At 34.4% G+C, this 14,550-nt stretch overlaps 1 protein-coding gene across 3 annotated transcripts in view; it reads left to right on the top strand.

Annotated features, from left to right (window-relative positions):
- Positions 1–12,762, top strand: part of ABCE1 (ATP binding cassette subfamily E member 1) — a 29,860-nt gene extending 17,098 nt beyond the window's left edge. For 2 of the 3 annotated variants that reach the window (XM_081304002.1, XM_081304004.1), the window contains 8 exons: positions 2,772–2,993; positions 3,955–4,014; positions 4,111–4,169; positions 6,804–6,914; positions 7,001–7,143; positions 7,268–7,390; positions 9,367–9,478; positions 10,635–12,762. In XM_081304002.1, coding sequence (XP_081160128.1) covers positions 2,772–2,993; positions 3,955–4,014; positions 4,111–4,169; positions 6,804–6,914; positions 7,001–7,143; positions 7,268–7,390; positions 9,367–9,478; positions 10,635–10,682 — 878 coding nt within the window. In that variant the 3' untranslated portion in view covers positions 10,683–12,762. The remainder of the gene's footprint in view (positions 1–2,771; positions 2,994–3,954; positions 4,015–4,110; positions 4,170–6,803; positions 6,915–7,000; positions 7,144–7,267; positions 7,391–9,366; positions 9,479–10,634) is intronic. The other variant, XM_081304003.1, reaches the window with a different exon arrangement.
- Positions 12,763–14,550: the final 1,788 nt, after the last annotated feature.

The raw sequence follows: 14,550 nt of genomic DNA, 5'->3' as shown, positions 1-14,550 counted from the left end.
TATGCAAAACTGATCTCTTAGAATTTAATCACTGAGGAGAACAATGTATAAAAGATATACATCAATGTTATAGAAAAAGTATTTCTTTTATAGAGAATTTTCTGTTGGGAGTGGATAAAAATGCAATTTTACTATTTTTGCTCTATTAAAAGTCTTAACTACATTTTTATTTCTGCAGTATTTGTCATCTTAATTTGTTTTTGATGGGCCAATCCCAAAAATAAAACTCTTAAAATCCATTCATTGCTCATCATATTCTAACTGTAATCTATGTCATGAGTTTATGGAACTAAGGCTATCTAAAACTAATAAGGTAGTTTAATAAGCATATTTTCACTTATTCCCTGAACAGTCATGAAAGAGGGATTCTCTTGACTGTCTTCCAATGTCTCCTCATGTGCAAACTAAACAATAGAAACTGTTGACCACTAAAAGACTCCTGAAAGCAGCAATGCATTCTCCAGCTTGCATACCTTTTCCTTTTGATTTTTTTCTCTTTCCACTGCTTACTTATAGTACTTTGTATTTCTTCTCTTTGTCCAAAGCTGATAACATAGAACATAAAAAGAACTACTTAGTCTGTATCTTAGGGTTGAGAAGTGTAATAGATGTTTTTTCTTTTATCTCTTCAGAAGGATTGAAATATCTAAACTCTTTTTGGAAAAATAAATTTATATCATATCATATCCTTTTTTTAAAAAGATGGTGGCGAGGCTGGGGTTGTAGCTCAGTGGTAGAGTGCTTACCTTGCATTCTGAGGCACTGGGTTTGATCCTCAGTACCACATAAAAATAAATAAAGATATTATATCCATCTACAACTAAAAACAAACTTTAAAAAAAAAAAAAGATGGTGGTGGCTTTTATAATTTTTAAGAAACGTGCCAGGCATGGTAGTGCATGCCTGTAATCCCAGCAACTCAGGAGGCTGAGACAGGAGGATTACAGATTCAAGGCCAGCCTCAGAAACTTAGACTCTCTCCTAAAATAAAAGAACTGGGGATGTAACTTAGTGCCACTGGATTCAATCCCCAGTACAAAAAAAAAAAAAAAAATTAGGATGTAGGGAAGGAGTAGTTCATGCCAGCACATGCCTGTAATCACAGATACACAAGAGAAGCTGAGGCAGAAGGATTGCAAATTCAAAGGCAGCCTGGGCAACTTAACGAGACCCTGTCTCAGAATAAAAGGGTATGGGATATAGTTTAGTGGTACAGTACCCTGGGTTCAGTTCTCAGTACAGGGGCAGAGGGGGAGATGTGGGGAAGGAATTTATAACTTACCTACTAAGATAAGTTTTCTTAACAGCTTTAGGGGTGTTATCAGAACCAATTGTTGATATTTTATTCTCTATAATTAACATGAGTACTTCATACCATATAATAATTCTAGAATCAGGTTTATGACGATATGAATAAATATTGAAAATGCTATATGTACTATGAAGATAAATATAGTTTGAATTAGTTTAAACTGACAAGACAAATATTAGGAATGTAAAGCCTGACTTTAACTTTTTTGAGCAAAGTCACTTATTTCTTTTAGCCTTTGTTTCCTTAATTGATGGATTAGATTAGATTGAATTAAGTGGCTTATTTAGTTTTTTTTTCAGTTGGTATTTCTTTGTCATTTTTGGTTTTAATTTCTTTATATGTCTAATTTTTAAATGAGGTTGAAAAGCATGCTGATTTTGGCAAAATAAATGTATCTGTTCATTTGTTCTAGCAGCAAAGTTTATTTTATACTGTGTTATAGGCTGAGGATCCAGGCCCCCTGATGTGGCTCTCAATTCCAGATGAAATTAATAACATCCTTGTACTGCATTTCAAGACCTTACAAAACTTTAGCTGCTATCTTTCTCTTATTTTACTTCAATATTAGAAACATTGAAAAAAAAAGATCTTACATTATTTCCCAAATAATTCACTTTTTCCTTTCTGTGTGTCTGTCATTGTGGATCTTATAGTTTTAGTAGAGAGGAAGTCTCATGTACAATGTTAGTTTACTTTCATTTATTAATATCTGTTTAGGTAGCTATATGTGGTGGCACACACCTGTAATCCCAGTGGCTAGGGAGGATCGAAAATTTAAAGCCAGCCTTAGGAACTTAGCGAGGCCCTGTCTCAAATTAAAAAATTAAAAGAACTATGGGTGTGGCTCAGAGGTTAAGCACCCCTGGGTTTAATCCCTGATATTTAAAAAAAAATAAAATCTCTTTAGATAAGGGAGTTTATCTTTGTAGAGTCAGAACAAATATTAAATGAAGTTAGCTCATTCACTTTTGTCATGAAATTACAAAATTAATCTTTTAAAAAATGCCGTAAACTATAGCTTCAAAATGTGTTATCATAGAAAATTGAATACCCATAACTTAAATTGTTTATTAAAGAGTTATTTCTGAAGCTATTTTAGGCCAATCTGAACATATTTCATTCTTACCTACCTGTCACACATTTTTAGAGAAAAATTATAATTTGGCTTTGATTTTAAAATACAGCAAAAATGACATAGTATGCCATCTTTTGCATAAAACCTGGTGGCAAAAAAAATTTTTAAATAATCTTGTATCTTAAATAATATAATGAAATAATGTGTTTGATGTGTGCACATGAGTGGAGGGGGTGTGCATAGGTACTTTTGAGTCACTTTATTATATGGTACCCTACATATTATCAGAAATCCACAGAAATTAAAATCTATATGGAGATTGCTCCCAAGAACTCTAGGATTTGAGGAAAGTTTAGTATTTAATTGGTCTTTTCTTCACAATAGGCATAAACATTTTTTTGGATGGCTATGTGCCAACAGAAAACTTGAGATTCCGAGATGCATCACTTGTTTTTAAAGTGGCTGAGACAGCAAATGAAGAAGAAGTTAAAAAGATGTGTATGTATAAATATCCGGGTATGAAGAAAAAGATGGGAGAGTTTGAGCTAGCAATTGTAGCTGGAGAGTTCACAGATTCTGAAATCATGGTGATGCTGGGGGAAAATGGTAAGATTTCTTTTTTTTTTAATATAGAAGTTTGTTCTGCTTATCTAGTAAATTTGTTTTGCCTAGTCCATAGAAAACTTTGACTCAGTTTTTAGAATTGGCAGCTGAGTTTTTAATCCATAAATTTCTTGGTATAGCTTCACATTTTTGTGGCATTGTATAGTTTAATCTGTTATTCAAGCAAGTTAATATTTCCTATTTTGTATCACTACATCCTTGGAAAATACTTTTACTCAGTTTTTCTATGTATAAATTATTAAGGCATTTAATCATCTTGCAAAATGACTAGGAAGGAAAACATAAATTGGTAATTCAGAAACAATCTATTTAAGATTTTCCTTGTACAATTCTCTTTGGAACTTATTTTCAATTCAGAGTACTCTGTCTACTTTTGTAAGTAGTTGTATGACTAACATTTTCAATATAAATTGTCACCATAAGTATAGTTGTGAGATTAATTTGACTACTCAATATCTGGTGTTTTTATGATTTAAAAATAAACATTGTCTTGTAATCTACAGCTAACAAAACTAGAAAAAAAAAATATGTAAGGATTATTGCAATATAATATTCTTACTCAGTATAAATTCGCAATTGGGTTGCAACTTAAATGCTTTATGTAAATAATTTCAAATAATGGTATCTATTATAAAATGCTCTATATTATTTTAATTGATCATTTAGCTAAATTAGTCTTTTTAAAAAACTATCCCAAGCTTTATGGACCTACCACTTATTAAAATGGTTATTATAAACTTGGACAAGTCTTTATTTCTCGTAATAAACTTTACTCAATACAAGCCACAAAAGATTTAAGTATTTTTCTGTATAACCTTCAGGTTCCAAAATGTTAATGTATTATTTTTAAAACAAATTTCTCAGATAAAAACAAGTATGACATTGTGCTTTCAATAAGTGTAAAGCATCTTTCAGAACAATTTTTTGTATGTTACATTGCCAGGTACAGGTAAAACGACCTTTATCAGAATGCTTGCTGGAAGACTTAAACCTGATGAAGGAGGTACTGTTGTAAATATAATCTTTAGTCTGTTCCACATAGTTAAACTTTAAAATCTGGGTGATATTTCATGTGTTGTGTATTCATATTATTTTGCAGGAGAAGTGCCAGTTCTAAATGTCAGTTATAAGCCACAGAAAATCAGTCCCAAATCAACTGTGAGTTGTTTCATCTTTTGTTTGATTATCAAAGAAAAGTGTGTGTGTGTGTGTGTGTGTGTGTGTGTGTGTGTGTATGCACACACACATATTTATAGTTTGATCCTTGTATTAAGGGATTTGGGATATGGCTTAGTGATAACGTGTGCCTAGCTCATGTGGAGTCCTGGATTCAATCCCTAACACCAAAAAAAAAAAGAAAATCTTTTACAGTATTAAAATTCTTCTCCAAGTTAGACACCACAAAAGTGGTAAAAGAATGTATGTTTACAGTCCTTGATTCATTTCAACTACTAGTGGAAAATATTTTTAAATCTGAGTGCAGGCGGGGTTGCACACCTGTAATCCCAGCAGCTTAGGAGGCTGAGGCAGGAGGATCACGAGTTCAAAGCCAGCCTCAGTAACTCAGGAGGTCCTAAGCAACTCAGTGAGACCCTGTCTCAAAATAAAATACAAAAAAGGGCTAGGGATATGGCTCAGTGGTTGAGTGCCCCTGGGTTCAATCCCCAGTACCAAAAAAAAAAAAAAAAATTAAATCTGCTTGTTATCTTTTTTCCTACACCTTTAAAAACTTAATGTAATTTGTGCATGATGATACTGTCAAGAAAGAGGAAAGGCCACTCAAAAGGTAGAAGAAAACATTTGAACTAATCTGTGATCTGTGGTTTCTTGTTTTTGTTTTTTTGTGGTGCTGGGGATTGAACCGAGGGCCATGTGCTTGCAAGGCAAGCACTCTACCAACTGAGCTATATTCCCCAGCCTGCCAAGAATATATTTTTAAAACTCTAGAAACTCAATTGAAAAGTACCCTTTCCCAGGACTGGGGTTGTGGCTCAGTGGTAGACCGCTTGCCTGGTACGTGCAAGGTCCTTGTTCCAACTTCAGCACTACATAAAAGTAAATAAAATAAAGGTACTGTGTCCAACTACAACTAAAAAATAAATATTAAAAAGAAAAAAAAAAGTGCCCTTTCCCCAAAAGAGGTCAGTGTTTAAAAAAGAACAAATACAAGTGGCTAATAAACATGAAAAGATTTGGGCTGGGGTTGTGGCTCAGTGGTAGAACACTTGCCTGGCATGAGTGAGGCACTGTGTTTGAAATAAAAATAATTAATTAAAGATATTGTGATTATTTGATTATCAAAGAAAAGTGTGTGTGTGTGTGTGTGTGTGTGACAGGTGCTGCCAAGTTGCCCAGCACCACATCAAAATAATTAAAGATATTGTGTCCATCTACAACTAAAAAATTTTTTAAAAAAGAAAAAAGGAAAGATGCTATTAGCATCTTCATCATAAGGAAAATGCTTATGAAAACCTTGGTGAAATACCACTTTATATTCATTAAGATCACTAAAATCCACAATAGTAATAGTAATACTGCTGGATAGTAATAGCTATTAGAGAAGATGTGAACAAATTGGCACCTCATACATTGTTGGTGGGAGTGTAGAATAATGCATTCACTATGAAAAATAATCTAGCAGTTCCTCAGCAAAGTTATCAGGTTCAACTCCTAGATGTATATCCAAGCACTGGGTACCACATATGTTGGTACCCAAAACTTGTATACACATATGTGTAGCAACATTATTTAGAATAGCCAAAAATTAGAAATAATGCAGATGAATGGCTTATGAATGGATAAACACAGCATGGTATATCCATAAAATGCAAGGTTATTCCACCATAAAGAAATGAAATACTGGTAAATACTACATTGTGGATAAAACTTGGAAACTTATATTAAAGTTCTTTGATTTCTTCAGATATTGTGATGAACTTTTTAACTATTATATCTGCTTTCAGTACCTAATAGCCAATATTGTATCCGTTTCAAACAATTTCATTTACAATAAGTGTTGCGTTATTGATACTTTCCATAATTTTCTTAGACTGAGTCCTATCCTGAAATAGTAAACACAAGCATCTTATGATTCAACCCTAGAATATTATGGTGCATTTTGTGTTATTTCTTAATGATTACTTTTGGATTCAGAATTATTCCCACTTTAAAATTACTTCTTCCCTGAAATCTCTGATTTAAAATTTTTAGATTATTATTGCCTTTTTACTTATTTGTTGTAATGACTATTAAATAAAAAATATCTGGGCCGGGGATGTGGCTCACGCAGTAGCGCGCTCGCCTGGCACGCTCGGGGTGCTGGGTTCAATCCTCAACACCACATAAAAATAAAATAAAGATATTGTGTCCACCTAAAACTAAAGAGTAAATATTTTTTTAAAAATATAACAAAACATGCTATAAATGTTGGGTAATCATTAAAAATTCAATTGCTGTCTCCTAGTAGCCAAGCAATATAGATTTTCTCTGCAGTTTAACTTCCTAAGTAGAAGATTTCTGTACTACCTGGTGTGATGACACACACCTGTTATCCCAGCTACTCCTAGGAGGTTGAAGCAGGAGGATCCCATGTTTGAGGTCAGCCTGGGCAACTTGGCAGCACCTGTCACAAAATAAAATTGCAGAAGGGCTCAGAATATCACTGCAGCTCTAAGGTAGAACACTTGCCTAGGATACTTAAGGTCCTGGGTTCAATCCCCAGTCCACAAAAAGAAAAACAAAGAATTCTATACTGATTTTTTATCACTTAAAAACTTTTTCCATTGAAAACAGGGAAGTGTTCGCCAGTTGTTACATGAAAAGATAAGAGATGCTTACACTCATCCGCAATTTGTGACTGATGTGATGAAGCCTCTGCAGATTGAAAACATCATTGATCAAGAGGTATGCTAACATAAGTATATTCATTAATTTTTTAATTTTATTTCAGATTTGGGATTTCTTTACATAGTTTCCTAAACTTCTTTTAGGTGCAGACATTATCTGGTGGTGAACTGCAGCGAGTGGCTTTAGCCCTTTGTTTGGGCAAACCTGCTGATGTCTATTTAATTGATGAACCATCTGCATATTTGGATTCTGAGCAGAGACTGATGGCAGCTCGTGTTGTCAAACGGTAAATGTCTTGCCACAGCATATTACTTTTGATTATGTGTACTGGCATATAAGTGTGCTTAATATCACACTTGAATGTTTTGTGATATAAAGCTATAAAAGGCTTTCAAATTGTTGTATTTTAGTTTCATACTCCATGCAAAGAAGACAGCCTTTGTTGTGGAGCATGACTTTATCATGGCCACCTATCTAGCAGATCGAGTCATCGTTTTTGATGGGATTCCATCTAAGAACACAGTTGCAAACAGGTAAGATTAAAATATTAAAAAACTGACTGTAAGTTCTAATAATTAGAAAATTACCACATTTTAAATTTTTAGTAAACTTATAGACATTAAAAGAAAGAGATTACCAAAAATTCTGTGCCTTACTCTGACTCCCAAGGTGATTCTTATTGAACATTGGTAGGACCATGTAGAATAGTCCTAGACTGTAGTTGGAATCCCTGACCCTAGATATAAGCATATCTTATATCTGGGATTCTCACTTTTTTTTTTCCAGCTGAACTTTTGCCTATTTTATTATTTGGATTTCCAAAACATGGTTTGGTTTTGTAAATAATTGCATGAAAATAAATTTCTGATTTTTTTCTTTTTTAACATGACAGAAAAAGGAAAAAGAGGAGCCAAAGAGATTTCCTGATTTGCCTAACTTACTCTGGTAGTGATTGAACTAACAATAGATCCCAAATATCTGATAGCAAAATTAAAAATGAAGGAGGTCACCTTTCCCTGTCATTTTTCCTGACTGACTTGATTGTGGGTGCTTGTTATATGGAGATACTTAACATTCAGGTCATATAATGAGAAATTTCTGTTGTCGTTAATGCTAAAATCAGTTAGGTTGAACCATATAAATTGCCAGTATTCAAACATTTTTTGACCCATAAAACAACAAAGATTAAATAAACTGTGGTTCCAGATACATTTTCTAGGATAAATGAAGTTGCTATTTGACTAATTCTTCCAGGAAATAAAAGTACTGAGCTTCTCAGAACTTTTTTTGGTGTGTGTGTGTGTGTGTGTGTGTGTGTGTGTGTGTGTGTGTTGCTGGGGATTGAACCCAGTGCCTTGTGCATGCTAGGCAAGCATTCTATCAACTGAGCTATATCCCCAGCCAGAGAACTCTTTTCATTTTAAAATTTTTATTTCAGTTATTCAGAATTATACCTTTTTGAAGAGTTAGGGAAATTTCTCAGAATATATAAAACATTTATTCACATAATGGTCTTCCCTTTGTGTTTACAAAATGTTTAAAGTGTTCCATCGATTTTGTGATTTGATTGATTTAAGAACTAGCTTAAGTAGGCCAGGTGCATTGGTGAATGCCTATAATCCCAGCATTTTGGAGGCTGAGGCAAGAGGATCATGAGTTCAAAGCCAACCTCAGCAAAAGTGAGATGCTAAGCAACTCAGTGAGACCCTGACTCTAAATAAAATACAAAATAGGGCTGGGGATGTGGCTCAGTGGTTGAGTGCCCCTGAGTTCAACCCCTAGTACCAAAAAATTAAAAAATAACTAGCTCAGGTAAAAAATATGTATAAAGCATAAAAGGAATATTACTGAAAATCACAATGTGGAAGTACATATTTCCTTCATTGTCAGATTTCTAACAGAAATTAACTTTTTTTGATAAATTCTCTTCTCCTTTAAAAATGTCAATTTGAGATTCTGTGAGTCTCCTAATTTATTAGTGATCTTTTGTTTTTCTAAAATCATACTTCTGGGCTGGGCATGGTGGCACTTTCCTGTAATTCCAGTGACTTGAGAAGCTGAGGCAGGAGGATTCCAAGTTCAAGGCCAGCCTGAGCAACTTGAGATCCTATCTCAAAATTTAAATAATAATAATAATAATACTTCCATTGCAGCTCAGAGGTAGAGCGCATACTTTATGCACAAGGCCCTAGATATCTTCCCTAGCAAAAAATAAACTAAATAAATAAATAATTCTAAAATGTTTCTTTTTCCACATCAGAAATACAGGTACAATTGTGTTTGTCTTGCACAAAGTATTATTGCCAAGCAAACAGTATAGTCCAGGCAAAGCTGTTTGTGATTATATAAGATTTATAATATGTTTTAATTATACTGTTATCCAGATGATGTGTAATAGAACTCAAGGGAACAGTTATTTGTTTTATTCCTTAAGGTAATTAATTATTAAGGTAATTAATCTTTAGGGGTTGAAAATTTAATCAAAAATATTTATCCCCTACCCCCACAGTCCTCAAACACTTCTGGCTGGCATGAACAAATTTTTGTCTCAGCTGGAAATTACATTCAGAAGAGATCCAAACAACTATAGACCACGAATAAATAAACTCAATTCAATTAAGGTATGTGGAAAAACTGTCTTAAGTCATAACTTTCTCAGTATGAACAGTGGAGAGGCTGTTGCTTTTTATAAGTCAATATTTCATAGATTTCATACATTCTATGGTTCATGTTTTTCCATTTTAATACCTGATGGCACGTAGTCCTGTAAACAGCAGCTGTGATGCAGCTACTGTTGCTGCATGGACGCAGCTCTTCCTACTGTTCGAGTTGTACTGTGTTAACTGCTAATTAAAATGTTTTAAGGAAGATTATACTACTTGACCATTGAAACAAAGAAATTTTCAAGAATATTTCAAGCAGCTTCTCTACATATTTTTATGTTGTTCAATTCATGACTAAAATGTATATTTTAAGTCTGAACAAGCTCTTAGAGTATAAAATTCTAAACAATGGAAAACCACTTTGTCAGATCAGTTGGTAATGTTTTTTCTTTGTAGAACATAAATTAGTTGTCCACCCTATGTTTGATTTAGTATGTGAAATGCAGTATTTATTTTTTCAAAGGCAAGTTTCTTGGTCACACAAATTAAAAAGTGAAGGAACTATGAAAGCATTTCAACTGTTTTCATCTCCCCTGCAGTGCTCATTTCCATGTTTCTCTTTCATCACATCCTGTGCTAGTTTTCTCAGTTTTGAAAGGCATATTAGGCAGAAAAGAGGACAGGAATTTCTTCTGAATCATTATTTATACTTGGTATTGTCATTTTGGGGGGTATGCTTATGGTTCAGACCCCGATGTACCTATTAATCATTTCTGTATTCACATTCATCTTAGTTGTAACTTAATAAGGGAGCAGATGGGTGAGTAGGTAAATGTTACTGACTGTTCTACCAAACATTCTGGGGAAAGTTATTTCATTCATATGTATATATAGTGTCATTCAGTATGCTATCTTTGGGCCAGGAGCTTAAAGTTGAAAAGATAAAAATGGAATGGAATTCCATATATGTACTATATCTTACATGAAGGAACTTTGAGTTAACGGAAGGGAGGTATTTTGATAATAGGAATGGGGACAGAAGGTAGTAATCTTGCTTTTGAGTAGTGGACCCAGAAATATCCAAAAGCAGATGGAAGTTTATTCAGGTACTTGTTTTACTAATACCTTGTAAATGTAAAGGAGTGGTGATGTTGACTTTTGCTTTTCTTTTTAGGATGTAGAGCAAAAGAAGAGTGGAAACTACTTTTTCTTGGATGATTAGACTGAATCTGAGAATATTAATAAGCCATTTATTAAAAGAAACATTTACTGGGATTTTTGTCAACTAATCAGGTTTTATGGCCCCACATACTCTGGAGCTTGAAGAATGATTTTTTTTTAATGTAACATCCAAAGCCAGGTATATTGTAAATTGTAGTCTAAGCACAAAAAATGGAACTTTTCTGTTCTGAAATGATAAGGCCCTTTTTGTGCTTAATATTCTAAAGTGAAGACATTTCAAACTACAAATTACCTCCAAGTTTTCATGATAAATGGAACATTTTCAGTAGGTGTATTATATTCGTGTACCAAATACTGACCAGTGTTGCCCCATTTTAAAAATCTTGACAGGATTTCTGTACTTATCTGGTTTGCCAAGTATGCCAGTATAATGAAACTGCCCTATTTTAAAAGCCAGTCGAAGACTATACTGATGATATTTGATAAATAAACTTCAGGACTATATTTGTTATTTGTTTTCAGTCTTTGCACTGTATATTCAGTGTGTGATTCCTAAGGAAGATTGCTGCAGAACATCACTGTCAGAAAATGGGTATTTGTTACCAACCTACGCATTGTTTTAATGTTTTTTGGTGCTTTTGAACATCATTATCCAAAAATCACTTCACTGTCCCCTCAAAGGAAAAAAAAAAAAACTGGGTTTTTCAGTTTTTGTATTCTGTAAGATTCTATAATTACTTTCTTATTTTTTAAACATGCATTTATATAATCACTGATCAAAATTTAGGGCAAAATATTTCTAAAGAATATTTGCTTCCCTTATAACTACAGTCTCAGAATTTTTAAGAGTTGGTGCCTGAGAATCTATGTATTTTTAAAACTACAGATTTTTCTGCTGAGCAGTCAAGGATTAGGGAAGTCAACCACTTCCCCAATGGCAGCATCAATGCAAGAGATAGCAATACAAAGCATCCCTTGGTACCAAACATATTCATTTCTAAGTTGGGACATAGTAAACTTATCATCAAAACCTTACTAATACACTGAACTGGAATTAACTTATATGTAAGAAAGAAGGATTACTATAAATAAATTATTGGGGCAAGCAAAACAGAAAAATTGGAGATTATTTGACAAGACTTTTTATAGCTCATTAACTAATAGAAGCTTTGATTAACATAATGAATAAGTTTGGTTTAATTGGACCCTATTAGGCCTTCTGAAAATAAATTTTATGTAATGCATAAATACATGTTTATTGTGGAAATTTGAACTATTCAGAAGTATACTTACGGAATAAAAGATGATCTCCCTACATTATGCTCCCAGGGGTTACCAATGTTTGAGTTTATTCTTTCATGCTTTTTTCTATGCACTTTGCTAAGTGAGAATATATAAAGGGTTTGTCTTGTACATAAATGGGATTACACTAAAGTTAGTAGTTCTGGTTTTTAAGAAGGGTTAAATGTATGATTATTTCAAATATATTGAGTAAAATAAGACAAGCTTTTATTTCTAAAAATACTTGGGATGGATGTATTACTGATTAAAATGTGTATTAATTATAAGGTAGTATTTTATGCAAATGAAGTTTGAAGACAGAGATTTAAATGTTATATGCTGTTGAAAGCCCTAACTTTGCTGACACCAGAGTTTGTCACCATCAATGCAAATATTATCAGGTGTAGTGGTGCACACCTGTAATCCCAGCCAGCTGGGAAGGCTGAGATAGGACCATTCCAAGTTCAAAGCCAGCCTTGGCAAGAGTATGTCTCAAAAAGGGCTGAGATGTACCCTGAATTCAATCCCTAGTACCACCAAAGAAAAAGAAACTGTTAATATGTCCTGCTACAGTTATTTTCTTCAGTTTAACCTGATTTTAGAACATAAACATGTTGAAGTCCAGTCTTGTCTCACTTATCACTCAGTGTATAGTATGGTATGTGGGACTGGCCAGTTGAAGGAATGAGCATATATGCCAGAGAGAAAACTGCTCAATTGTGCCTGGCACAGTGGCACACACCTGTAATCCCAGCTACTGTGAAGACTGAAGTGGGACAATCACCAATTTCAAGGCCAGCCTGGACAACTTGGTGAAACCTTATCTCAAAAAGGACTCAGGGTGTAGTTAATTGGTAAAGTGCCCCTGAATTCAATTCCCATAAGAAAAAAAAAACTTCAATTCGTGATTTCATTGTGTTTCTCAACACAAGTGTATGTCAACCCCTTAATGCCTGTCATATTCTAAGTATGAAATGGTTCAAAATCACTCTGAGAATCAGGAAGTACTGCATGAAGGAAATAGCTCCAGGAAGTATAATACCACCTGTCCCATGAGAGGTTGTTAAAACTTATCCATGTAAATCAGGCTATGCATATGACAAGTGAGAGGCAGAAAGGAGCATTCTAAGAGATGCATAGGCCAAGCACACCTGCAGTTCAGGAGGCTGAAGCCGGGAGGGTCAGGCACTAAGCAACTAAGACGGACCCTATCTAAATAAAATACAAAATAGGGCTGGGGATGTGGCTCAGTGGTCAAGTCCCTGAGTTCAATCCCCAGTACCAAAAAAAAAAAAAAAAATGAGTAGAAGGATATATAGGTACATAGTAATGGGCTTTCTCTGCCTGTTTGTGCATAGCCAGTTAGATAAGCAGCTAGAATTATCAAAATAACAGGTTTCTCAGGAGCACTCACTTATTTTTATCCGTTTGTCTTAATATTTTGAAACATTCCATCCATTGATGGCAGGATTAAACTTGCTATTTTTGTCTGCTATTATACTAATGAGTTGTTTCCTTGTGGTTAACCAATGTACAGTGAGACAAAAATTTTGACACCGAGTGTGGCAAACAGTAATTCCCTGTGCTCACCACCATCTACCTCCATGCCAGGTTAGGATACACAGTGTCTGTAAACCCAGGTGATCAGTCAGAATAACCTACCTAAGAATCCTACAAATCCTTTTTCATAGTTTCTTAGTTCTCTTGCAGTTAAGTAGGTCACATGACCCAGATCTGACCAATTAAGTTGAAAGCCATGCTTTCCTAGAATATGTATATCTAGTTACTGATTCTTGTGGGTGTGACAGAGCAAGAACTTGTGGCCACAAGGTTAAGAGATGTAAGGAGAAGCTGGGGTTGTAGCACGCTTGATTAGCACTAGGTTTTATCTACATCACTAAAACACGTAGAAATAAAAAATAAAGATATTGTGTCCATCTACAACTTAAAAAAAATGTAAGGTATGTGTGAAGAATGCTCATCCTTACACTTCACAACTGCCTGCAAGTCACTTTCCTCCATATTTCTTATGAAGAAAATAAGTCCTTATTTGTCAAGCTGTTTTTCTATTGCTGGCCACCAAGTTACCTTGGCTTCTTGGGCAAGGTCTGCCCCTCCAAGGGCTTTCCATTTGCTTTCTGCCAAGTAACCTAAGTAGGAACTTGTTTTCACTTTTCTTAATTTGCAAATTCTTGGGCCTAGAAACTAAAGTGCAACCTTCCCAGCGAGTCTTTGGGGTTTTATTGTTTCCAATACTTGAGATTGAACCTAGGCCTTGTGCATGCTAGTAGGCAAGTGCTCTACCAGCTTTTTGTTTGAGATAGGGTCTCATTAACTTACCTAAGCTGGCCTCAAACAGAATCCACTTGCCTCAGACTCTTGAGTGGATGGAATTATAAGCATGTGCTATTACATCAGGCTGGGTGGGTATTTTTGCTTTTGTTTATAAGATCTGGAACTTAGACCATGGTCTTGTTAAGTTTACATTACTGACCTTTCCACAGAGGTCACAACTGTGTTAGTATCAGCTCCCAACCTTGCATGTACCTAAGTCTACATCTCCCGTATCTACACAATTCTTGGCTAAGGAAACAGACCAGCTGTCCAGGTCCATTCCTTCTCATGGC

Source organism: Spermophilus citellus (genome assembly GCF_964194105.1).
Source record: "Spermophilus citellus genome assembly, chromosome: 8".
Classification (NCBI taxonomy): Eukaryota; Metazoa; Chordata; class Mammalia; order Rodentia; family Sciuridae; genus Spermophilus; species Spermophilus citellus.
Note: the sequence above shows the minus strand (reverse complement) of the source record. Positions and strands in the feature narration are given on the sequence as shown.